Source organism: Kwoniella bestiolae, chromosome 8 (assembly GCF_000512585.2).
Source record: "Kwoniella bestiolae CBS 10118 chromosome 8, complete sequence".
Lineage (NCBI taxonomy): Eukaryota > Fungi > Basidiomycota > Tremellomycetes > Tremellales > Cryptococcaceae > Kwoniella > Kwoniella bestiolae.
Window position 1 is genome coordinate 471360 of NC_089248.1, and position 24011 is coordinate 495370.

The window sequence follows — 24011 nt, forward strand, 5'->3', positions numbered from 1 at the left end:
TATAATCAAATAATATACCCCAATAATACGATACTACGACGGATAACGACACCCCACGACACCCCACCATCTATAACCAACGTTCTGGACTTCACATCATAGCTACAAGGAAATTCGAACAGGCTCTCGTTGATTGCTGAATCTGGGTTACCAAAAGTGAGTGTTGATTCTCTTGTTTCTTTGGCCCCACTATGCTTCCCATGGGGATCACATAAGGCTTCTCTCTTGATCTTGACTTTGACTTGGTATCGTGCTGTTCTTCCTTGTTGAGTTTGAGGATGCTTCTTTCAACTTCGCAGCAATTCCCACGCACAGACTTTTTTGTTTTTTTTCTTCGACCTTTCTTCTTCTTCACATATCCAGACCATACAAACGCCTCCCCCCATCACTTGACCAGACTTTTATCTCATCCTCATCACACACCAATCACTCCACTCGTCCCATCTCATCTTCTTTCTCCTTTTCCCCTTTGTACCGACATAGACATAAGGCATAGGTGGTCGCACCGCCTACAGACCAAATTCTCCCACGTACTAGGTTATTTGATCGTGTGCTAGCTCTGTTGGTCACCAAGCCGACAGAATCGCCGATCAAATTTTGTTGATATTTCCCTTTTGGCTTGTCATGCTTAGATCCTGTCAGTTGTTGTGTGTCCTTCTTGATCTCTCTTCTTATCATCCCCCGACATGTTCCGTTGAGTGATCCCTGTTTCTTCACTTCGCTCCAATCTTCCTTTCTGATACCATTATTGATACCTCATACTATCTCCCTTTCATTATTCACTTTCCACCTCTTCACATTGTTTCCTTTCATTATTCAACATTGACTCGCTCAAATCTCATCAGTCTAGACAATACATCGTTGCGATTATTTGCTAGATCCTCCTTTCTTGTCTGCCCCGTACGGGGGTGACTCATTCGTCAGACAATCAAGTTTTTACACTGACTGCTTCTGACGGATTGGGGGTATGTGTTCCCCATTGCTTGACGTCTTGTGATCTGTCCCAAGAAACAACCGTTTCTCCACCATTTTGTCCTCGCTTCTTGACCATTTGTCCTTCTTATCCAAAACCACCTGACTTTTTTCACTTGCATATCAACTTCGACGTCATTCTCTTGGAATCGTCATGATCTCTATCGTCCTCACGAAGCCTGACTCTTCGTTCGTCTTTTCTTTTGTCCACTTTGTTTCCAGTTGGGGTCGCTCCACTTCTCTTGACTTTTTCTTTACCACTCTCATAGCACGTCCTAAGGCTTGAGCTGACACCGATCTTTCTTGTCCCTTGCAGTACCGAAGAAGTGATCATGCCATACGCTGAGCCATCCCCTTCGCCTATGGCTTCTCCTGTCAAGGAGAGCCCTTTCCACTTCCACCGCAAAGGTCATCACACCCCGCCCAAACACATAGAACACATCGACAATGGCGCAAGTTCGTCCACTGGGCCCATGCCTGGTATCCCCCGTCGGACCTCAAGTCACTCTGGCTCCTCAACCCCTCGTCGAGGCATGTTTGACAGTATTTCGAAGGCCACTCACGCAATCACCTCGCAAACTTTCCCAATATCACGGCCAATGGAAGGCTTGCCCCGAAGATCGCCCTCTTCCTCTGGATCCAGCCCACATATGGTTTCCGGCTTACCTCCATCCGAGAGCAGCTCGTTGGGCCTCAAGCTACATCCCAGTCCTGTCAAGTCACCCCTTCTCCATCGAGCTGTTCGAGACTCGATGATCTCCAACTCAACAGCCGATTCATCGCCCCCTTCGACACCCAATGATGAGCATTCATCATTACCTATCCACATACAGGATCACGCCAAGAATGGTGAATCATCTATGCCCTTCCCCGCCTTCGATCCCGATTTCAAACCTCCTCCGCGATCTTCGGCTTCCAAAGGTTTACTTTCACCCAACAGCAGACCGACCCTCGCTGGCTTGAGAAGATCATCAGCCGGTCATGTTAGAGGTGGTCAGAACTCTACTGGTTCCCTCCAGATCACTTTCCCACCGCCGATATCTCACTCCGACGAGTCATCTCCGATAATAGGTGGCAGCTCGTCTATGCTGCGACCGATCAATATGATCAGGAAGAAGAGTGGTGAGATCGTCAAGCCATCACTCAAACAACGATCAATGTCTACTCCCGATCTCACTCGTCAAGCGCACGACTCACCCACCGAGGAAACCGATAGTCCTCGTGGATTTGGTGAAGAACGATCGAAGAGTGTTAGATTCGCTGATGCAAGTGAGGGAGATGCGAAGGCATTAGAAAATGTCGTGTTGTTCCTTAGAGAACAGAAGGTCACTGCTGTAGGGAAAGCAGTAGATCCTGAAAATTCAGCTTACACCGAGACTGAAACGGAAAATGACACCGATACCGACTTTGTCCAATTCCGAACGAGAAGAAATGCAGCTGCCAAAGCTGCTGATGAAGGAAATCAAATACAGATGGAAGGTGCAGATAGGATACCTAGGAAGAGAACGGACTTCTCACCTAGTGGAAGAGGTAGTTTGGTTGGAGAACACGTGATGTTGGAAAGGATAGAGTTGCAATCTGGCTTAGGACCGTTGTGTCTGAGAGGAACAGCTATTGTGAGGAATGTATCATTCCAGAAATGGGTTGCGGTCAGATTTACTCTCGATCACTGGCAGTAAGTTTTTCATTCTCCGATTTTGTCTCTGGCATTTGCTGACTGTCATCTGCAGAACCGTCTCTGAGGTTTCTGGTACCCACGTCTGCCATATTCCAGCTGCTACCTCTGGCGACGAAGGATGGGATCGATTCAGCTTCTCCATCAAACTTGACGATTACAAACGAAAACTCGATGAACGTCAGATGATACTTTGTGTACATTACTCAGTGGAAGGTCAAGATTGGTGGGACTCCAATGACGGAATGAACTACAACTTCACCTTCAAGAAGTCTCCTCCCCGTCGAAACACCCGAACATCTCTTCCCGCATCGCTTGGTACGAACTTCGCCAACGAAGAGAAATCTACTGGTCTTCCAGGTTTGCGAAAGAGCAATGCTACGCCCCCATCGGCAAACATCAACAAAGCTTTCGGCGCTCCTTCGTCTGGTCCTGCCAGCTGGGTCTTCCCTAAACTCTCTCAACGAATGCATGGTCAAATCCAGACTCCCTCTCGACCTGACTCGCCCATGCAAACCCCTCCGCCTAATTCGTTTAAACCTCCTGCTCCACCTTCGACCCATGCTCATTTGACGCTCGCGAAGTATTGTGCGCCTTCACCTCCTCAATCTCCACCCAAGGAGATGTCGCAAACAATGCCACAAATCACTAGTCCAGACTCATACGATCCCGTTGATCTTCAACGAAGAACAAGCATGAATGTTATCAATGGTAACTACGCTACACTTGTGGCCCCAGATATGGGTCATGAAAGGCGATCCAGTTGGAACGGTCAGAACAATAGTTGGGATTCGTTCGCTCAAGCTATGGAGCATCAAGGTTCACCAATCAAATCATCTAGTGGCGATGCTACTCCTATAGCACATCGATCCCCGGTGGTCCCAGCGGATGAAGAGGAATCGACACCCGAACACAAACCTCTGACACTCAAGAGGTCGACAGGTGATTTGAGGAAGTTGATGCAAGATGCTGAGAACAGTGATCTTGGTCTTATGACCCCACCCTCATCAAACCTTTCTTCACCACCTACGCCGATCCACACGGGTCTTCCAGCTGTCCCCATGTCACCCTCGCCATCAGCTTCCACCGGTGAATCCTCGCCTGTCGAGACGATGAGCAATGAGTCGACTCCCGATCTAGCCTCGTTGAGTATCGAGATCGACCCTAAGAAAGATGGCAAGAAAATGTTGGATAACAGTTATCAGGAATTTGTAAGTCAGATGAACAATCCAAAATGAAATTGGTGAGTATGGCTGACTTTTTGATGCTTTTTCCTTCTGTTAGCTCGATAAATTCTGTTTCTTCCAATCACCTCGAATGACCCCTGTCGACCTTGAACCGGTTTACAGTCGACCTTCGTTCATCCCTAACAAAGGTGACAACTCCCCCAATGGATTCCCATTCTACGGTACAGGAAGCAACGGTCGTAATTCGCCAAGAAACACACCGACCCCTACCAAACAGTACAATTCTGCTCAGGACGCTTTCGGGTTCAACTCTGGTGGTGGTACACCCAGACCGTCGAACTTGAACGCCAAACAACAACAGAACCAAGGTGAATCGCTCAGTCATTTGGCTCCTGGATTCCACGCTTCGCCGGCCGACACGCGAGCTTGGGCACAGCAGATTCACAGTAATACTGCTTCTCCCTCGCTCACTGCGGCGAAGTAGGACCAACCTGAGTTGATGAGACTCGGTATTCACCATAAACGTTATTTCATTATATTTCACTACAACCTTTTTCTCAGCATTTCATTCTACGCTTGTATTTAGACTTTCTCTGCATTTTCGTATCTTCGCATATCCACATCTTCGCATCTTCGCTCTGTCCCTTGTCTCTTCACGTTGTGTTATAATTCCCACCCCACCTCACCCTCCCTTCTTCTGTTTCCTGTTTTTCGACCATATAGATTGTCTTTTGTCCAAAAATAAACATCATGTTAATACCCCTGTCTGTCTGTCTATCCCTTATCTCATTTCGTCTCAACTCATCATATGATTATCTGTTTCCTACATGTAAACCGCCTTGACTCGTTAATATACGATTAGTCATGTAGCATTTCTTTTGGTCGTCTCTTGTACTGTACCTTGTACATACCTTTTCGTTTCATATAGAATAATCATGATTCGCTTTGATTTGAATGACACATCATTGTAAGACGTTTGTTCCTGATTTATACACTAGATGTGGATATTGATTATCATGGAATGAATCGAATGAAATAAATGTTTGTCTCTTGAAGTTCTGCCTTCAATTGAGCATGCGATGAGATTGGACTGCAGTGGCATTGCAACAACTGTACTGTACAGTCAGCGGCAATCTGAATTGTAGGTTAGGGGAAAGCTGGCACATGAAAAATCATCTGTGGTGATACTGCACCGGTAGTTGCAACATTGGCATAAGTTGTTTCATTCAGTAGGTATATACACCACTTTATGCATAGTATCGATAATATCTTATCCTAAATATGGAGTTTGGGAATCGAATATGGAATCTGAGTATAGTACAGTAATTGGGTGAAAGATATATAGTAATGATAGTCCGTTAATATGGATGTATATGTATATGGAAATAGGATAATCCGTTGTCGAAAGGGAATCTAGCGTAATGGTGATGCTGCCGTGACGAGCTCGGCGCTTTCTACAATGATTGCTTTGTGCGTTGTGTATGTCAGCCAAGATCCTCATCATAAAATATGTGTACCTTAGGGCTGGACACTTACCAAAATATATAACCCTACGAGCTTTGACCTTTCTTTTTCTTCTCCTCTTCAGCGATCCTGAGAGCAGTGTCTCGACAAAGTAGATAGTTCTCCCATCGCTCCCTTTCGGTTGGTGGTGAGGGATCAATGTCCGATGCGGATATCTCGTATTCTTCGCTGATCAACTGATCCACCTTGCTCAAGCATAGTTTAATCAATCTTACGAAGATATAACGACAAGATACATCAGGATTTGAGACCCTCAAGATTTGCTTCCGGGGTGAGGGACAGGGACCCTAGAGAGGCTCAATGCCATCAGCTATTGCTCTTCGATGCACATGATTAGCCCGTAATGAAGGGGACTGCTTACTGTTTTAAGAGATAAGCTATAGATGTCTGTCATGGCGAGCACAGAAGCCACAGTGCCTCGAATTCTGATCTCTACATTCGACAAAGTGACCGAAATTTGAAGGGGAGGTGGCGCCGTTGCCTTTGGGGACTTTCGATTGCTGGTAGGATGGGGAGAACATCGTAACAGGACAGATGGTCGGTGTCGCTCAGGCAGGTCGAAGGACAAGGATAGGACCAGAGCCTGGATTATCCTCCAGAAGTATTGACAATTCCTCCAATCGTCGAGCGCCTGAAAGGCATCCTTCCAGACATTTGCTTTGGGAAGCTGGTTGACGCTGGGGAGATTGGTGTTCGCCCAATGTGGCTCGAGATTCGGTGATGGGACGACCGTATCTATTTTTGTCGCAGAGGCGGGCTGTTCGAGCACGGCCAAAGCAGGAGTATCTTCTGGGGGTGAATGATCCTACGGACTCAGAAAGTTAGCAAGTGCACCATTGTCTGTTGAAAATAAGAAAAAACTCACGGGGTTCATGAATGAGGTATCCGGAATGTCCTGGAAAGAAGCAGTGAGCTTCTCGTGGTCTTCTAACCACATCTTCATGTGTGATCTGAGTTCTGTTGACTGTTCATCAACCGCTCGTTGCAGATCTTTTTTCGCCTTCTTGATAACGTTGACCTGTTCTGTAACTTTCCCAAGCTTATCCGCCAACGCCGTGTTACTTCTCTCCAGACTGGCAATCATTCCCTTCGCTTGAACTTGGTGAGCGTTCAGCTCCTTCTGCAGAGCTTGATTCAATTCCCATGATACCTTTTCTCTAGTCCTAATCTGAGCCACTTCATCCCTTATATCTTTCTTGCCGTTCTTCAGAGCTTGGTTCTGTTCTGAGGATACCTTTTCTCTGGACTTCGCTTGAGCCAATTCACTTTCCAGACGTTCCTTATCCTTCTTCATAGCTTGGTTCCCTTCCGATGATACCTTGTCTCTAGACCTCATTTGGGCCAATTCACCTTCTAAGTCTTCATTATCCTTCTTCAGAGTGTCAATCTCGTCGAAACAATTATGATGGTGAAGCTGAATGGTGTCCTCCAACTCCTTGATCTTCGCTTTCAACTCTCCGTTCTCAGCATCTAAATCCCTGTTTCTCCTTTCTAAATCTCCAGCAGAGGCCAACTGAGCCTCTAAATCGTCTTCTAGAGCTTCGTTTGCATCTTTGAGTTCCTTGATCTTATCATTCGACTCTTTTTTCGCACGTTGGCCGTTCGTTCTCAAGGTGGAGTTCGTTTTCTTAAGTGAACTGGTCGCCTGTTCTAATCGATCGACATTGTCTCGAAGGAGATTGATATACGCTTGGTCGTTGTGCGTTCCGCCGGAGGAAGAATTACTTGCAATGTGTTTGTGTTGGTGAGATGGGGATCGGACATGTTGGCGGGGTTTCGAAGATGGGAGGATGAATCGAGATCGGCGGATGGGGATGAGTGGATGAGCGAACAATCGATGTACAGATATTGATGAATTTGATGTGGGAGTGAGCCAGTGGTAGTTGACGAGGTCGAAGACAGTCCAGTCAATGTGGGAGGTAGAGAATGATGAGAAGTGTGTGAGTGCGAGTGACGGCGAGATAATCAATGGTAAATTATTCGAGTTGAAAAGAATAAGCGAAAGTAAACCAACAAGACAAAACAGGTTGGAATAGATTTCATCCTATCAAGATATCGTTCAACGTGTAAATGTACGTACAGTTTACTCGTATGCACATATGTACGCGTTGTTTACTTTTGATGGTGACGGCGTATCATTCAACGCTGAGCAGACGCTTTATGATGGTCTGGACCCTCCAAAAGGTGTCGGGCGCAAACATCCATCACTGTCCATCAATTAATAAGGTTTCGGATCAAAGGTCAGTGCGGCCGATGATACTGTATCCACTCTAGTACTTGACCTTGCCATGAATATATAAACGCTGTAGTCTGTGACCTTGCTGTACTCTTCTACTTATATACCACCAAGGACTTATCGTATCAACTGTTGAATCTGCGCACAGCTTCGGACGACCCGAAAGTGGCACCTCCCAACCTTAATTCCTGGTCTGCCATCTGACCGTACGTGTATTTGCCGGATCACGCTGATTCAGGTCAGTGTCCAGTTCAAGCCGACAGAGTATGTACGTAGCACTGCACCTTCATGGATGTGCCGTGGGTGTATCCTGTGGTAGGAACTGCCGAATTTAACTGAGCCTCTTCTTCTTCTGCCTAGCTGCAACAGTGGAGGCAGGAGAGTACCTAATCGCATATCGTACACCTCGAACTATAATTTCAGATAATATCTGAACTATACTTTGTATAATCATTGTACCCGCTTGTGGAGTGGCCAATTTGGGAGAAGTAAGATATATAAACTTATCCAATTCTTCGTTTTCCAGAATTTCATTTCTCATCTTCACATCTTCTTTCATCTCGTTAAGATAAATCGAAATCAGCATATCCGGTGACCTGTACACTTATAACATTCAACTTATAACTTAGAAGGTCATCTCACCCCCGCAACCCTGTCTACCACCTCTTCCCCGCCGACGACAGCCGTCACACCTCTAACACCATCACAACCATAAATTCCACAACTTTCGTTGTAATAACAATAACAACCAAAACCGCACACCACCCAACATGACCCGCCCATTCGCCACCGGCCTTCCCGCCTATCTCCCACCACACCGACCCCTCGACCCGACTCTCCCCCTCCTCCCCCCTGAACTCATCTACAAAGTCTTCACCCACCTCGACCATCCCTGCACACTACACCACCTCTCGCACGTATCCAGGCAATTCCGTCGACTCGCCCTCCAACGACGAGCAGAAACTACCCTATATCTCAATACCCCTGATAAACTCGTGGATTGGCTGGACCAACATTGGATGGACGCTTATAGGAGACGACCGTACCTCCACCTAGAGCTTGCATTTGACTTGAAATGGTTCAGGACTCATCCAAACCTGTTTCACAAGATATTCGTCGCTGATCATTCGAGGAAGGGAATATACTTGGAGAACCTCAAGTCCGTTAGGGTGATTACGACAGGTTTTAATTTCTTCATGCTGGATCGATCTTCAAAGGATACCTCCACCGATCGAATGGCTATGACCCTACATCATACGCTTAGTGTACTTTTGAGAGTACTAGTCCATGAAGATGGACCAGAGCATTTCACATGGATCGACGCCAACTCCACATACATGAAGACATATAACAAACTCCGAGGTAACTCGTCGAAAGTCAAATCAGCCAAGATTCAGACTCCACCGGTACTTCATTCATGGATCAATACATCGACATGGTACCTCCCCTTCCTCATGCGACCTACGTGGGATCACCCGGATCCAGAAGAGACGAAAGCGCCAATCAAGGTGATTAGTATTCCTGCTGAGGGGCTACACAAGTACTTGAAGGGATATACTATGGATTATATTATTGGGGATATCGTTAATAGGAATGGGGATGAGGAAGCGATCATTGAGGTTAGGGGGAAGGTTCCGAGGGGGAAGGAGGGGTATGTGAGGATGTTGGAAGGGATGTTGAATCGCAGGGATAGAAAGGGGGTGATCGAGGTGGTTTGGGTGGATAGGGGGAGGGAGATGACCATTACGGAGAGACAAGGTCATTAAGGTAGAGAATTGACCCGATTGACGAAGATGAAGAATAATGGTGATTTTGGATGATTTGATTGATTGCTTGATTTGTACAATTTTATCTTTTCGCTTGCTTCGTTGATATGATTGGTTTGCTATGGACTTGAATATATATTACATCACATTCCTAATTATAATATCACACTGCTTCACTTGATATTCAATTCCAAAATTCAAAGCCTCGTATGACGTGATAAAATTTGCATGAATGAATCTCTTCATACCTTCGACAACGATGCGATATACACTTAACTTACAATCGACTCCGCACAAACCCAACTTCCCCCCTTCCGTCCCCCAAACTCATCCCTCCATCTAAGCCACCAATCAATCCCTACCTGCTTATTCTCATCGCTCAAATCCTTTACTACCAGCTCAAAAGCGTTCTTAGATAGATCCATCCTTTCCTCCGAATGCCTCTCGGTAGTCAATATCATTTGAGCCAAGTCCTCCAAGTATGCTGGTAGCGCAGCTGAATCGATATAAGGAGCGACGGTGATGCGTATCTGACGTATGTCGGAGTTGAGCGGGAGTGCAAAAAGGTAAGAAAGGCAGAGTTGTGTGGATGATGGAGATCGCTTCAAAGACGATTCGACGATATTAGGGAAGGCTTGGCGGAATTGATCGGATGAGATGAGTTTCTGGGTGTATTGCTGTGTCGCAAGGGAACATAGCGTCAGCTTTTGTCAAGATGACGATCCATGGTTTTAAAGGTGCATTACTTACCTTCGTGATGATATTAAGATAGTTGGGTAACAGCGCATCGAAAAACGCTGCTTGGGACGAGTTACCGTCCAAGTTTTCCGCAGAGGATTTTAGCAAAGCAAGTAAGAACGCGTGCGAAGCTTCAAAGCTCGACTTATGAGCTGGTCTATACACATGTCTACAAGCGGTTGATCAGCTAAGGATGCTCGTTGCAGCACGAAAATATAGCTGACATACCTTTCAGCGAGTGGTAGTAGCACGTCTATTTCCCTCTTCTCCAAAAGATGTATCAATTCCTCTGCTAAGACTAGCACATATCCCACTTTCGCATGACTGAGCCTCTCATTCTCCATGACTCCCTTGAACAGTCCGGTGACACCTTCACTTCCGCCCTGAGTGGATATGATATCCAAAGAACCATATAAAACCTTGTGGTAATTTTCAAATCCACCTTGACTTGCGTCCGTAAGATAAGCGAACGATCCCAGCGTATTCAGGAGATGTATGGCGATGTTGACGGGTGAAGGAGGATGGAGATCATGATAGCTTTCTGATGTATCGGGATGGGACAAGAGGATGTCAAGGATGGTGGAACCGACTGTAAGGAAGGAGAAGAACGTGGTCTTGTTCTTGAGCCATACTGGATCGGCATCTGAATAAACCGTCAGCTAATGATACCATGAAGGCGAGTTATAAACTCACCATTGTCATGGGATATGGTACTGTGCTTAGTCCATTCAGATTCAAGCTTCTCGGCTCTCTGTCCTATGTCTACACAGAACCTGATAATCTTCTCCCTGGCGCATTTGCGACTCGACGGGCCACCTGAATGAAGCACTTCGAAAGATCTTGCTAGTGCCCTAGACAGGCTGGGTATATCCTCACCAGTCGAGCCGTTGAATCGATCCATCTCGACATATAGGTATCTTTCGATATGCGCTGAGAGTGTCTGGGATAGACTATCAGCGATGAATTTGCAGGAATCTGTCGATTGGCGAGACTCACATTCATATCTAACGCTTGTAGCCTGTCCAAAGCTATGTGAGGTATCACACCTACCAAACCCTGCATGTGCAGTGTAGTCGTATCTTCAGGCATCTCAGCAAGCGACAGTACGACAGTCTCTTCCAACTTGACCCGACCGTTACCCCAGTCCATGTCCTGCACATCGTCTAGACCCTGCAACAATGCTATCTGAACTTGCCCGGCTCCTGCACTGGCCTGTTCTTCTGGCAGGGCTCTGAGCCAAGTATCTAGCCATTCTATAGCTCTTCTTCTCCTTCGTGAGTTTTTGAAGTATACATCCGTGGTTTCCTGGTTGATCTTGGCTATTCTAGCTGGGACCGATAATCGGATGGCATTGCGGATTTCTCTTGTCGAGAGGCCACCTTGTGACCATAGTGAAGGCGATGAGACTAGAGTCGAGATGAATTCGTTCAGGTGAGGTGGATCAAGCTGGGAGAGGAAATGGGTTATTGCGCCCAGAAGAGTAGGCGGAGGAATGGAGATAGGGGATGAGGATTGGAGGGTCGTGAGGAATTGAGGTAAGATGCTGAGAAGGTCGGAAGGTGTTGGAGCTGTGGAGGACATCTTGTCTTCCCTTGAGCTTCATAAGGTTGTATCAAGTTGTGGCGAAATGGAGTTGTGGGCTCAGAGAGTGTTGATATGCTTGTGGTCGCTATCAAACAGCTGTTCATCACCACCATCATCCGTTCGGACGATGTCCGGTAACATGGACTTCCGGTTATATATCCATCGATCTAAAATGGGTAACTCAATTAGATACAGTGCAATCCGAGGTTATACTGTCATCTTGACTGCAATTAGCAGTCGATACATCGATGATGGCGCTTCTTGACTTATTGTTCATATACGTATTGTCAAAGTTAAAGCAAGCGAAGAGAGGTACCAGAACTCAAGATGACATCCCGGCTCAAGCACAAGCTCGAGCTGGAGAATGTCAATCTCAACAGTGCCTATCTGAACGAATCGTTCGTACAGGTAAGATTTCAGCTTTCTTTTGAGTAACTACGTTAATCAAAGCTGACAGGTATTGATAACAGATCGGTACACCTCTCCCCGCCTTGTCAGAACATAAGAAAGATAAGCAGGAGTATGTTCCAGAATGGCAGCAGGAGGTAAGCTCGATCCCCCTGATTCATCTCATACAAGACTGGCTTTAGCTTACAATCTTTCTCTGGAATAGGTCCGAGATGAACAAGGTCGAAGACGATTCCACGGAGCGTTCACAGGAGGATTCTCAGCTGGGTACTACAACTCCGTAGGATCGAAGGAAGGTAGGTTAATTGTCGAAGTATCAAATTGTGTATGCAGCGCACAGCTGATGATTGAACGTTGAATCAGGATGGACCCCTTCAACATTCAAATCGTCTCGTTCCAACCGAGCTAACAAGGTTCAACGAGCGGAAGATTTCATGGATGAGGAGGACTTGCAGCATATGAGGGATGATAGGAAGTTGGAGAATACAGATACTTTCAAGAATGATGGTTTTGGGGGTACAAAAGAGGAATTGGGCGGGAAAAGGTTAGCTTCTTCATTCACTCCCTGCTCCCAACTTAGCGAAACAGAAGGTTTAGCTGATATCATGATCAATACAGTCTACCATCAACCCTCGAATCTCTCATTGCCCCTTCTCGATCATCAATCGGTGAAAAGCTCTTACAGAAATTAGGATGGAGACCTGGACAAGGCATCGGACCTAGAGTGACTTTACGGAAGTTGAAATTGCAGGAAGGGAAGATGGGTAAAGTCAGAGCGGGAATAGATGAAGAGATGGGAGACGATGAAGAGGGGTCGAAACATACTTATGCGCCTAGGGATGTAGCATTATTGACGTTTGATGCGAAAGAGGATAAACAGGGTTTGGGGTTTGTGAAAGGACGAGGAATGGGGTCTTTACCTGGGAAAAGACCTGGTAAGCTACCCTGTCCTCTACACTTCGGAAGGTATGACCTGATAGTTGATAATCTCATAGTGATGGGTGCGAGGCAGCTGGATGACGACGAGTTCGATCCATACTCTGAAGCTGGACCCTCGAGTAGACCTTTGGCATTTGATGGTCTAGACGAGGAAGATGAAGTGATCATGATGGGTGGTTCAACTAGACCAGGTTTGGGATCAGGATCGAATAGGAATAAAGAAAATCGCTTTACTGGGATGGATGTCCAGCAGGATACATGGCATGATGGACGGCCGGTCTTGAAGGGATTCGCACTGGACCCCAAAGGTGTACCGCCAGATAAATGGTGAGCTACCTCCTGAATCGTCTCCTGATAACAGCTCATTCTTGATACTAGGTTCGCTATGCCTGAGATACCGCCTGATTGGAGGCCCCGTTCAGCTAGAGTGTGGGGAACCATCAAGAAATGGGATCAGAAACCCGGCGAGGAGGAAGTGAAGAAGGAAGTGATAAGGGGTGAACCTGGAAGACCTCTTACTTTCGAACAGGTGAGCTAGGTCGTGGCAACGAGTCTCGAATGGGTATAGCTGACACATTGGATCACAGCGTGGAGCAGCACTAGGTGAAGAGCAGCGTACTTCAAAAGCTGCTAAATCGGTATTCGACTACATGTCATCCAAAGACCGAGAACGTCTAGCATCAATAGCTTCCACTACCACCCGACCCCCACCTCAATCCTTATCGTTCGAACCTCCCCCCGAAGAACCTATCGCACCCGCCGCAACAGAAGTGGACATCCCACCGCTATCACCCAGAACAGCTTCAGCAGCACTGAGAGGGTTCATACCCTACGGCGACGACTTGGAAAGACAAGACCGATATAAATCATACCTCCAATCCCAGACTTACAATACCCAGCAACCCAACCCTATACTCAAGAAAGGGACGATAGAAGAGATCAACAAGGAGTTAACCGATTTCGCCTCATCCGCTCGTATATTCCGACCAATGTCTTACGCGATGTCCAATAGATTCACGAGCGGATCTTCAAGTCTGGCCGTATCAGATTTGAAACAGGCTAAACCTGGATTACACATATTCGACGCTGAGAAAGCCAAGTTGGAGATGGAGAAGCCTAAACCGACAATAGAAGTAATGGAGGTAAAAAAAGTTCTGACGCCCAGAGAACAAGCTGCGAAGAGTGGGATGTACGGCAAGATGACTAGGGAGGTTAGGAGCTGGTACCCTACCAAGTTAATTTGTCGACGGTGGGGTGTAAAGGATCCTCATCCTGAAGGAGATCCCAATCAGGGTCGAGAACGAGAACAATCTGGTAATAATACCAGTGGCAATACTTTGGATTCTGCGCCTTTACCAACGAACGATGCGAGTTGGGAATCAAAGTTCATACATCAGCCTGGATCGACCACTACCCCCGCAACATCCACTACAAGGGATGATACTGGAAATAACAGTATCGATGCGGTGGAAAAACAGCCAACGAATATATCAGAAGTGGGGATGGCCAATGATATAAATCAGGGACGAGATATCCTGACGTACACTAAACCTTCTATCGATATTTTTAAAGCTATCTTTGCGAGTGATGACGAGGATGACGATGATGACGAGGAAAATAAAGCGCCTACTGTGAATGATATAGCAGTAGCAAAGAAAGAGGAATCGAGCAAGTATCAAGATCCGTTCCCTGTCCCTGTAAGGGAAGAAGGACCAGTAGATCTACAGACGTTCAAACCTGTTTTCACACTTCGCAAGGAAGATAACTCCTCCGACAACAGGAAGAAGGAAAAGAAGGAAAAGAAAAGTAAGAAAAGGAAGGGTGTGCTGTCGTTTGATGTGGGTGAGGAAGGTGATGAAGATGAGTCGAGGGAGGAAAAGAAGAAGAAAAAGAAGTATAAGGATAAAGATAAGGATAAAAGTATCGAGCAGGAGAAGGCAAATGGTGGCGATGATGATTTAGATGAATGGGTTGAAAAGCCAAGTGTTGCTCCTAGAATAGTAGGAAGGAAGGGAGCTGCAGACTTCATGTAATTTTGTACCTTGTTGTAGCAATCGCATCATCATCATCATCATCATGCAATTATCGTTGATACGTTGTCCTAAATATACCATTCAACTCTTTGTGTTATTTTACTTATACAATACCGAGTACAGAGCATGTGAGCAGATCGTATATAGAAACATCGTTCCTCACGTCTCAAAGGTCAAAGCCGTCTCTTTGATATTGATCCTAGCCTGTCTATTCCCAGGCCAGCTAATCTGTATATCACTCAAAGCGGAGGTAGAGTCCAGCGGACCTATCAAAGAAAGCGTTATCAGCGCCCCGTCCCAATCGCATCTCATCTGGTATCATAACAAACTATCCGCACTGTCCTTCGATGGGCATCCGCACAGATAGGAAGTGGAAATAGAAAGGAGTAAAATCCAACTCACCATCATCAGCCCTAATAAACTCGATCCTCTTGAACGGTCCTCCCTTCTCACCCCCCTGTCTGGGTGGGGCACCAACATTGAAAAACCCGCTAAGGGAACTACCAACCTTCCATACAGTTACGTTACCCTCTTCAAGACTTACCGTGATCAACCGCCTACCGTCCGGAGAGAAGGTCACGGCCGATACAGGGTGTTTGTGCGGTTCGATCACGTATAGCCTTGAGGCTGTTTTGAGGTCGTACCTGTTTATTGTCATTAGCTGTAGGCCACTGTGTATGTTACGATACATTGTTGGTGGGATGGTGTGGGGTGATTGATACGCACATTATGACCGCTCCTTCGTGTGTACCTACAGCCAACCTCTGCGTACCACTATGGAAATCTATTGTTGAGAACCTAGTACCCCCAGTATCACACAAATTAGCATCCCATCTACCTTACTCGCCTTGATTAAGAACCAAAGCAAACGAGGGGAGTCCTCAACACTCACGCCAAGACCAGCTCATTCAGAATCACCGTAGCAGCCTGCCAAACATCGTCCCTCATCTTCCCTATATTAGGGTCCAAACTCTTAACCACCGCCTCCGCGATCCTAGGTAATCCATTCTCAAGGACATTAGGCTTCTTCCTAGCCATGTATACACAAAGTTTCATAATGCTCGTTCGGCCCTCAACGCTCTTCGCATCTAATATATCCATAGATAAGGTAGACATGAATAACGCGGGATTGCTCGACGCGACGTGCAATACAGCTAGACGAGCCTGAGCGGCTATACTTATGCCATTGCCAGTCGACGAGGCGAAATCTTTGTGTGTGGATAGGTGGAATAACCTTCTGAGGAGATCGGACGGATCGATATACGATTGCCAGGTCGTAAACCCTTTGGAACAGATTTCGATCGCCAGAGATAGATGCGAGAAAGAGGTCGAATGTAAGAAGATGGATACGGATTCGGCGATTGATTTGAGTACGCTACGAATGACTTGTTCAGTTAGCTTGCACGGCAATGATACTTGTCATTATGGCTCACCTCGGTTGCATAGTTTCGAATTTGTTTAGAGCAATTCCGCCTAACATCGTCAATGCATTCGCAGCTACGTCGGACGATCTTGTAGCAGGCGGTAGTTTGCTTGGTACTGGATATCACACATCACATTAGTTTCAGCGGAGACTATGACGATTACACACTGCAACTCACAATTTTCCTGGCCAACCTCCACCGTCGCATCAATCTCCGCACCTGACATCCGTCCTACCCGAGCTGAGAAGAGCATACGAGCAGCTTGATGCACATCGGCTACAATCACTCAGTCAGTGGCATTCAATGATTCTCACCGAGGCGATGTCACTTACTCGAGGAGTCCATATAATATTCAGCAAAGAACTGCAAATCTGGCTCGATCGTGGTCGGCGGCAATGAAGCTGTATAGTAGGCTATGACTTCTGCAGCCCATCTCTCGTGGTCTGGGAGCAGAGTTGTCAGCGTGACTGTGTAAAATGTCGTGCTCATACTCACCAGGCGAATCGAGAAACGGTCTAAGTAGCGTAACAATAGCCAACTGCCGAAGCCCAGTCATCACAGGCGATACACTCCATACGTCTACACCTTGAGCATAATTGAAAATATCACTCTCCGATCTATTTAGGGTATTAGCCAAGGCCTTGCGCGTATGTCAGCTAAGACCACTCACTCTGATTGACCTGTTAGAATTGACATATCCGGTTTATGTATGCCCAAATTACTGGTGCAGATCTCGTCCACCTTTTCATCCACACTGAAAGTGAGGAAGACCGAAAGCAGACTTCGTAGTGCAGCAAGCGGACTATGACTGGGGTTGTTCTTTGAAGAATGGAGCCATCGACCGAGTTCGCGAAGGTCAAAACTGAGTAATCGGCCTATACATGTTTGACAGTCAGTTCTATCCCACTATTGAACTGTCTATCACTTACCCAGGTCCTTCGTTTCTGGTGGTACATACGAAAGTGGGGAAAGAGCTGAACCTTCCTCTGTTCTCGACAGCAATCTAAATATACAGCGAAGCAGTAATCAGCCGTCTTCGTATCTCGAAATTTCTAGGTTCAACTCACACTTCCGCCCAATCACCACTCTGCAACATATCTTCCGCAGCGTCCAACCCTGTAGATCGTCTGAACTCTTGAGTTTGGGTGTTCCATACTCTCGCTTTACCGTTTGCATAGGCCAGCAGGATATCTTTCTGCTCGATGAATATCCGTCGTAGGGGTGTTCGAGAAGCAGGGATAAGGAAGAGGCTAATGTACGGAGAGACACCTCGGATTAGCATTGCGACTTCGAAAGCAGGTGTAAGGCCAAGGCAGTTGACTCACTCATCCATCTCTTTGAGCGATATCAGCCCAACTGTCCCTTCTCTCGACGTTACCAGAGCGCATCCGTGCAGAGGTCCAGCTTGCGGCATATTGAGCGATGCAACATCCTTGACCGGGTCGGCGAACAGAGTCCAAGATCCACAAAGCTTGAAGGGACTACATTGCACATTAGCGACGTCCTGTTGGGCTAAAAGCATAGACAAACAAACCTCGTCGTCCATATCCTGACTACACCGTCTTCATCACCAGCAACCAGGTATTCTTTCGTCATTTCGTCGGCGCCAGCGGCAATGGTCGTCAAGCAAGTGACGGGTGAATCTAGACGGTCAATCGTAAGATCGTCATTGGCGCTAGTAGCACTAGTGGCTTTGGCGAGAACATTCGCAAAGCTTCGTGCTATGACATTTCCTGTAGCTACGCCGAGATGTCAGCTGATGGCCTTTCCACGATGGCAACGGACTAATCTCACAATCAGAGGTGAAAACGCTTTCAACGCTCGATGTAGCTATACGAGCGACCCGACTGTGTTCAGATGACTCTTTGAGCCGTAAAAGGGATTGAGCTTCACCATCTTTCCGTACAATGTTGACCAGTTTGATCTCATCAGGGGTGGCGTAGCACAGAGAGCCGCTCGAGTCCAACGATGAACCGCTCGTGGCGTCGAGAATGGTGCTGTTGTCGAACCTAATCTAGTCGTGAGCTACAGAACCCCTCCGGGTCTGTGACGGGAATCAGATAGCTCACTTGATATTCGCCAATCTGCCTTTCGGACCTTTGAATTCTTCTGTGATGTGGTATACGTGACACTCATTCTGTTGACAACAAAGGTGTCAGTGAGCACGGGCCGGACCGAAGAGAGTCAAAGCAGATATTCGACTCACCTCCGACTGGATGGTCAGGCATTTCCACCCATTCGTAAACTCCACACTCTGCATCTTCTGTCCGGAAGGTAATGAGACATTCCCGCGTATCCTCAGTTTTTTCCCATCGGTCCAAAACACCTATCATCTTCCTATGAGCAACGTACCCGCAAACTCGGTTCGGCAAATCGGCAACTCACATCGATCGAGCCATCTTTCCATCCCGCTCCCTCATTTTGACCATGCACTGCAATCCCATCCCAGCCCCCTCCACCATCCCTCTCCACCTCTTTACCTTCCCCAATCCCCGGACTGGGCTCCTCAGGCTTCTCATCTTCTTTCCCCTTCCTTCCCCAATCCCTCCTAGCTAGGAATTTCGCAAAGCCTTTTTCCTTCTCTCTATCTTCTTTGGGATGATCGCCCAGTAATGGGGATGAAGCTGATTCTTTCAGATGAGTATACGAAGCCGATTTTCGGAGTGAGGATTCTCTACTTCGCTGGGCTGAGGGGTCCGGAGTGGATGATCGGAGGTAAGGCGAGGAAAAGGCTGATGAGACTGCTCGGATCTGGGGAGAGGCTTTCAATGCTGGTGTGGCGGTGGTAGATGGGGCAGAAGAGGGGAAGATTATGGGATAAGAGGTGAGACTGGTTGGCGTGCAATGCATCAGGTAGCTCTCTAAACTAGATGTCAGCTCTTGTTACCCTCATTGACACGAGAACGTGAGTTCACCATCATCGTTGTTACATATGGCTATACCGCCTTCACCAGGTAATTCCAATCTTGCTGCGATATCCATTCCTACTCCCGAGGGTGTAGGAGATATCATCACAACCCTTGTAACTTCTCCATTTGGGCTAGGTAGAGCACAAGGCCAAGGTAGACCATGAGCAACGAACATGAAAATCTTGAATGAAATCAGCTTAGTGGGTAGTATACAGGGATAAGTTCGAAGCTGATCTTACATTATCTTTCCTTGCTAAATAAGTTCCTTTCCAGCTCCAGAATAAGGGCACTTTGAGCCCCTGCTTACTGCTAGACGATTTGGCCTCTTCGGGAGATTCGAGTTCGATATGGGCTGTTTGATGTAGTGTTGTAAGAGAGAAGATATCGAGCAATCTACAGGAGTGTCGATCAGCTAGCTATAACATACGAACTGTTCTTCTAGCTATGTCGGCAACTCACCCTTCATCCCTCAACACCACTAGCGAATCAACTTCCTCAAATACCTTCATCTGCACGATCTTCCCCTTCCCCACATCGCGCAGTACGATCCTCTGAACATCATCCCCTTTCCCCTCCTTGACCCTCTTCCTGCCAGTTGGAGGAGGTATGAGGTTACTCGGAATAGTAGGACTCCGTTCACTGATCAAGTTCTCTATCAACCTTCTATCCTGAGAAGACTTCCTATCTTCCCTCGTTTCCTTCTCCATCTCCAGATCCACCTGAACCTCTTTAATTTTCTCTTCGTTCTCCCTATTCCCCACCTGACTCTCCGAATCATCGTTATCCGCCGACAAGCTATTCCTCCCGAAGAACCCAAATCTATTACTCGTCGTTTCGTTCGAAGTGGAAGATACGAATGATTTAGGACTGGTCGCTCCTGACCTATCCCTATCCCTCTCGTCTTGTTCTTCCCTTCCATGTAGCCCTACCAGTCCCCTTCGTCCTATCCCACCTATACCCAGTCCTATCATAGAGGAACCATCTTCCCTCCGTTCTTTCTGTTTCTCCAAACTTTCTCTCAGATCATGTCGGTCGGAAACACTACCTCGGTGGGTATGTTGGTCCGGCCCTGCAGCCGACGCACTCACCGACGACAGGGTTGTAGTGGGTAGTTGAAGTGCCGAGGGTGGAGGGGAAAATGCGGATGTCCGTCGCTTACCTGCTATACTAGATGCTGAGGAGGTGTTGCGCGGTCTTCCAGAGTATGATAGATTACGAGATGCAGTGGGTCGATTCCGACGGGGTGAAGAAGGTGATGATGCCGCTTGGGTAGTTATGAATGGTATATTACCTGGGGATTGTACGTTCTCTTTTGAGGTGGAGGTGGGAGCGGTATGTATCCAGATTGTATTATCTGCACAGGCGAGGGCTGTACGGCGGGATGGACCTGCTTCGCTTGATGACGAGGGGAGGAGCCACGAGGCGATGTGGGAAGGGATGATGGGGAGGGTGGAAGGTGAAGATGGGAGATTCGGGTCGAGAAGGATTGGGACTTTGAGGGGTTTCTCTGCCATGCTGCTTGTTCTCGTGCTCTTAGCTTACCCTTCAGTAGCGGCGGACGAATTCGATGATGCGCTGTACGTATGCTGTGCGAGTGTTGAATGTGATGTCAATGTAAACAATCCTGCAATTATAAACAAGAATGGAAATGGAAAGTGAGAAAGTGGAATGACGTGCAGTTGCTTTCACCCGGATCATTTCAACCGGTCCCACCCACATCTTGCACTCTGCGCACGGACCCATCCGACACTTTCACTATAAACCTCCCACTTCTATAGACTGTACTGTACATCGATATCTGACCATGCTATGCATAGTATATAAGGTGATACGTGACCCCGTCATCAACTATATGACCCTTCTACTACGATCCCTCCTCACTCTATACCATCATCTAGTGAGAAGCAGCGAGAGCATCGGCTTTTTCTTTGGCGGAGAACATGCGTGGCTGTGACAATGGAGACTGTCAGTAATCGATTCTGCATGTGTGTGTGTGGATGAGAAAGAGGAATTGGGAAACTTACAGGAAGGTTACGTTCCCTACATCGAAAGGAAAATACGTCAATCGTCAGCTTATGTACACAAACAACATGAATGCGAATATATCAGCTCACCATTTCGTACCGTCAGGGAAGAGAGGTGCTATCATCAAACAAGACATGTCAGCTATTTGTCATTGGCCTTTCATAACGAAGGTGAGGAAAAGCTCACGTCGATATGGATCGGGGTGGATCTCCTTTGCTAATCGCTCCTCCGCTTGTTCAAGCACCAAGGCAAGTGCACGGGGGTCGGTGATGTTCCTGTGGATGTACAACATTAAAATTAGTCCAGTTGTTTTGGCCTCCGCAGCAAGTCCCATGCTTGACTCTCAACAACATTCCCATCGTCCTCCGTGTCGATGTTAACCCCATTGCGCCGCACTTGACTCCACCCCAAATCTTGCTACGATCCTTGTACTCCTCCAATGGAGTGGTATCCTTCCACCAACACACCATCCCCATATCTCCACAATCCTCCGCCCCGTCCAAGTATCCCCCTCCCATCCTCTTCATCACCATTATTCCAGCGCATCAACTCTTCTCACCCAAACCCACCTATTTCTCTCAAACTCCGCTCTAATCTCAATAGCTCTCTCCCTCCACAGATCTCTTCGGATATACCAATTCAGCGAGTTGACAAGGTATCGCTTGTATAATGATTTGACGTATAGTCTGTTCCCACGATCGTCATTATAAGTTCATTGAATTGTTGAGCACATCAAGCGATGATTGTCACAAGTTGAAAAGTCGGGGAACGGAGTAGTAGAGAAGGAGAAACTACAGATCAGCATAGTCCTCGCAAAAATCATTCGAAGAGTGGGCATACCGGTGTGCTGTCGAGTAAGATGTTGCCGGAGTGCTCATTTTGATGATGGTCTATGCTATTTCTTATGCTACTATCCATGCAATGACGATGAGTTAGGATGGTTTTGATAACCTTCAATATGACTGGTTGCATGGGTCGAAGGTGCTTCAAAGGTCAAGTGAAGAAGAACGGAAGCAACTGCACGTTTTTGTGCCCACAAAGGTTAGGCAGGCGCAATCCTGGTGGTGACTATGTCGCATGCCTAATTTGGCTTCTCCGAGGATTTGAGACACTTAACCCAGAGTGAGTGAGCCACAAGGTAAAGCGAGCTAATCGTGCACAGAGACGGCGTGGGGGCTGTACAAATGCAAACCCATACTGCAGTGATATACAGATTTGACATAAAGTCGGATTGAGAGTATGAAGTTGTACTTGAATGAATTGTGGAAGTACAGCCAGAAACATTCACGATCTCCAAAGGACCACTCTCACAGCCAATCATTATCGTATGGCTTGTGTCTGTCCCAGTTGAAGACGTCACATCATTGTTCTTCAAGGGATTCACTTGTATAGTCTCCTCTCCCTTTCCCAAAGCACATCAAACATATCCTTGATCTTCCTCTACCTCAAAACCCCGTTGAGCGTTTGGCGCAATGTCACGTGACAACAAGACTGATTGGCAGATATCGCCGCGGCAATATTGGAGATCACCCGCGTTTGACTTGTGTTTTGCATGTTTTGATCGCCCTGTTCACCTAAACATGAAAAGTGGAGGTAGTCCTCAACCTTATCCCGGATCACAGCCAAAGAAAGGTATATAAACCCCCTCTCACCTCGAATTACATTTCCTTCTTTCCTCATCCACTCACACACTCATCAATACAATCCAATCAAACAGTCTCTTGACGCCAACACAACCAACACACCAAATCAAATAATCACAATGGCCCGAACCAAGCAAACCGCTCGAAAGTCCACTGGTGGTAAAGCCCCAAGAAAGCAACGTGAGTTTGTATTTTCCCGCTCTCAACATCGTTCGCCACCCGTTCTGACATTGTTCGTTTGATGGTTGTCAGTTGCCACCAAGGCTGCTAGAAAGTCCACCTCCAAGACTCAAGGTGCCGGTACCTCCGGTGGTGTCAAGAAGCCCCACAGATACAGACCTGGTACTGTCGCTCTCCGAGAAATTAGACGATACCGTGAGTTAGCTCCCCCGCGATCTCCATCGTCGTTCTGGTGAGACAGCAGCTGACCTTTTTTTCTTAGAAAAATCCACTGAGCTCCTCATCCGAAAACTTCCTTTCCAACGATTAGTCAGGGAAATCGCTCAAGACTTCAAGACCGACTTGCGATTCCAATCTTCCGCTGTGCTCGCTCTTCAAGAAGCCTCTGAAGCCTACCTTGTCTCTCTCGTAAGTCTACTATCAGCTTTGCCCCCCTCAGTCGAGTTCAGTAGCTGACCTGACATTGATTACATAGTTCGAAGACACCAACCTCGCTGCCATCCACGCTAAGAGAGTTACCATCCAACCCAAGGATCTTCAACTCGCCCGAAGACTCCGAGGTGAACGATCTTAAGCTCTCCCTCTCTCAATGAGAGCAGGAGAATAGGCCGGTCTTGGGGGAATTCATCATTTCATCTCACACGCGTGATACATCAATCTCATCAATCTTGATCATCATTTCGTGATTACTTATTTCACAACCATCTTCGTTTCGCTCATTTACTTTTACTTATATCGGGTTGAGTTTACTCCCCACATTCATGTATT

General features: G+C 47.0%; 8 protein-coding genes across 8 annotated transcripts; 4 read left to right on the forward strand and 4 right to left on the reverse strand.

The window, feature by feature from the left end:
- Nucleotides 1-1304: 1304 nt before the first annotated feature.
- Nucleotides 1305-4318, forward strand: I302_108766 (uncharacterized protein; the record flags this gene model as incomplete). The annotated part of the gene is made up of 3 exons (XM_019194492.1): nucleotides 1305-2647; nucleotides 2703-3858; nucleotides 3932-4318. The coding sequence occupies 3 exons, from the start codon at nucleotides 1305-1307 to the stop codon at nucleotides 4316-4318; spliced, it is 2886 nt and encodes a 961-aa protein (XP_019043328.1).
- Nucleotides 4319-5384: 1066 nt separating this feature from the next.
- Nucleotides 5385-7122, reverse strand: I302_108767 (uncharacterized protein; the record flags this gene model as incomplete). The annotated part of the gene is made up of 4 exons (XM_019194493.1): nucleotides 5385-5645; nucleotides 5720-6163; nucleotides 6224-7003; nucleotides 7084-7122. The coding sequence occupies 4 exons, from the start codon at nucleotides 7120-7122 to the stop codon at nucleotides 5385-5387; spliced, it is 1524 nt and encodes a 507-aa protein (XP_019043329.1).
- A 1242-nt stretch (nucleotides 7123-8364) lies between these two features.
- On the forward strand, nucleotides 8365-9360 carry I302_108768 (uncharacterized protein; the record flags this gene model as incomplete). The annotated part of the gene is made up of 1 exon (XM_019194494.1): nucleotides 8365-9360. The coding sequence occupies one exon, from the start codon at nucleotides 8365-8367 to the stop codon at nucleotides 9358-9360; it is 996 nt and encodes a 331-aa protein (XP_019043330.1).
- A 277-nt stretch (nucleotides 9361-9637) lies between these two features.
- I302_108769 (uncharacterized protein) lies at nucleotides 9638-11679 on the reverse strand (the record flags this gene model as incomplete). Its single annotated transcript, XM_065870726.1, has 6 exons — nucleotides 9638-9647; nucleotides 9709-10037; nucleotides 10111-10267; nucleotides 10327-10741; nucleotides 10792-11038; nucleotides 11095-11679. 6 exons carry the CDS (start codon nucleotides 11677-11679, stop codon nucleotides 9638-9640), a joined length of 1743 nt encoding a protein of 580 aa, XP_065726798.1.
- A 330-nt stretch (nucleotides 11680-12009) lies between these two features.
- On the forward strand, nucleotides 12010-15062 carry I302_108770 (uncharacterized protein; the record flags this gene model as incomplete). The annotated part of the gene is made up of 8 exons (XM_019194496.1): nucleotides 12010-12090; nucleotides 12153-12227; nucleotides 12296-12386; nucleotides 12454-12634; nucleotides 12709-13025; nucleotides 13086-13356; nucleotides 13408-13558; nucleotides 13617-15062. The coding sequence occupies 8 exons, from the start codon at nucleotides 12010-12012 to the stop codon at nucleotides 15060-15062; spliced, it is 2613 nt and encodes an 870-aa protein (XP_019043332.1).
- Nucleotides 15063-15221: 159 nt separating this feature from the next.
- Nucleotides 15222-20909, reverse strand: I302_108771 (uncharacterized protein; the record flags this gene model as incomplete). Its single annotated transcript, XM_065870727.1, has 20 exons — nucleotides 15222-15328; nucleotides 15465-15706; nucleotides 15789-15860; nucleotides 15955-16437; nucleotides 16496-16601; nucleotides 16664-16762; nucleotides 16819-16929; nucleotides 16982-17103; nucleotides 17157-17361; nucleotides 17416-17489; nucleotides 17554-17736; nucleotides 17812-17967; nucleotides 18021-18225; nucleotides 18281-18495; nucleotides 18556-18623; nucleotides 18693-18812; nucleotides 18872-19347; nucleotides 19402-19576; nucleotides 19635-19788; nucleotides 19855-20909. 20 exons carry the CDS (start codon nucleotides 20907-20909, stop codon nucleotides 15222-15224), a joined length of 4428 nt encoding a protein of 1475 aa, XP_065726799.1.
- A 380-nt stretch (nucleotides 20910-21289) lies between these two features.
- On the reverse strand, nucleotides 21290-22298 carry I302_108772 (uncharacterized protein; the record flags this gene model as incomplete). Its single annotated transcript, XM_019194498.1, has 6 exons — nucleotides 21290-21343; nucleotides 21420-21435; nucleotides 21510-21537; nucleotides 21607-21695; nucleotides 21990-22106; nucleotides 22261-22298. The coding sequence occupies 6 exons, from the start codon at nucleotides 22296-22298 to the stop codon at nucleotides 21290-21292; spliced, it is 342 nt and encodes a 113-aa protein (XP_019043334.1).
- Nucleotides 22299-23182: 884 nt separating this feature from the next.
- I302_108773 (histone H3) lies at nucleotides 23183-23817 on the forward strand (the record flags this gene model as incomplete). Its single annotated transcript, XM_019194499.1, has 4 exons — nucleotides 23183-23243; nucleotides 23316-23438; nucleotides 23506-23651; nucleotides 23719-23817. The coding sequence occupies 4 exons, from the start codon at nucleotides 23183-23185 to the stop codon at nucleotides 23815-23817; spliced, it is 429 nt and encodes a 142-aa protein (XP_019043335.1).
- Between the last annotated feature and the right edge of the window lie 194 nt (nucleotides 23818-24011).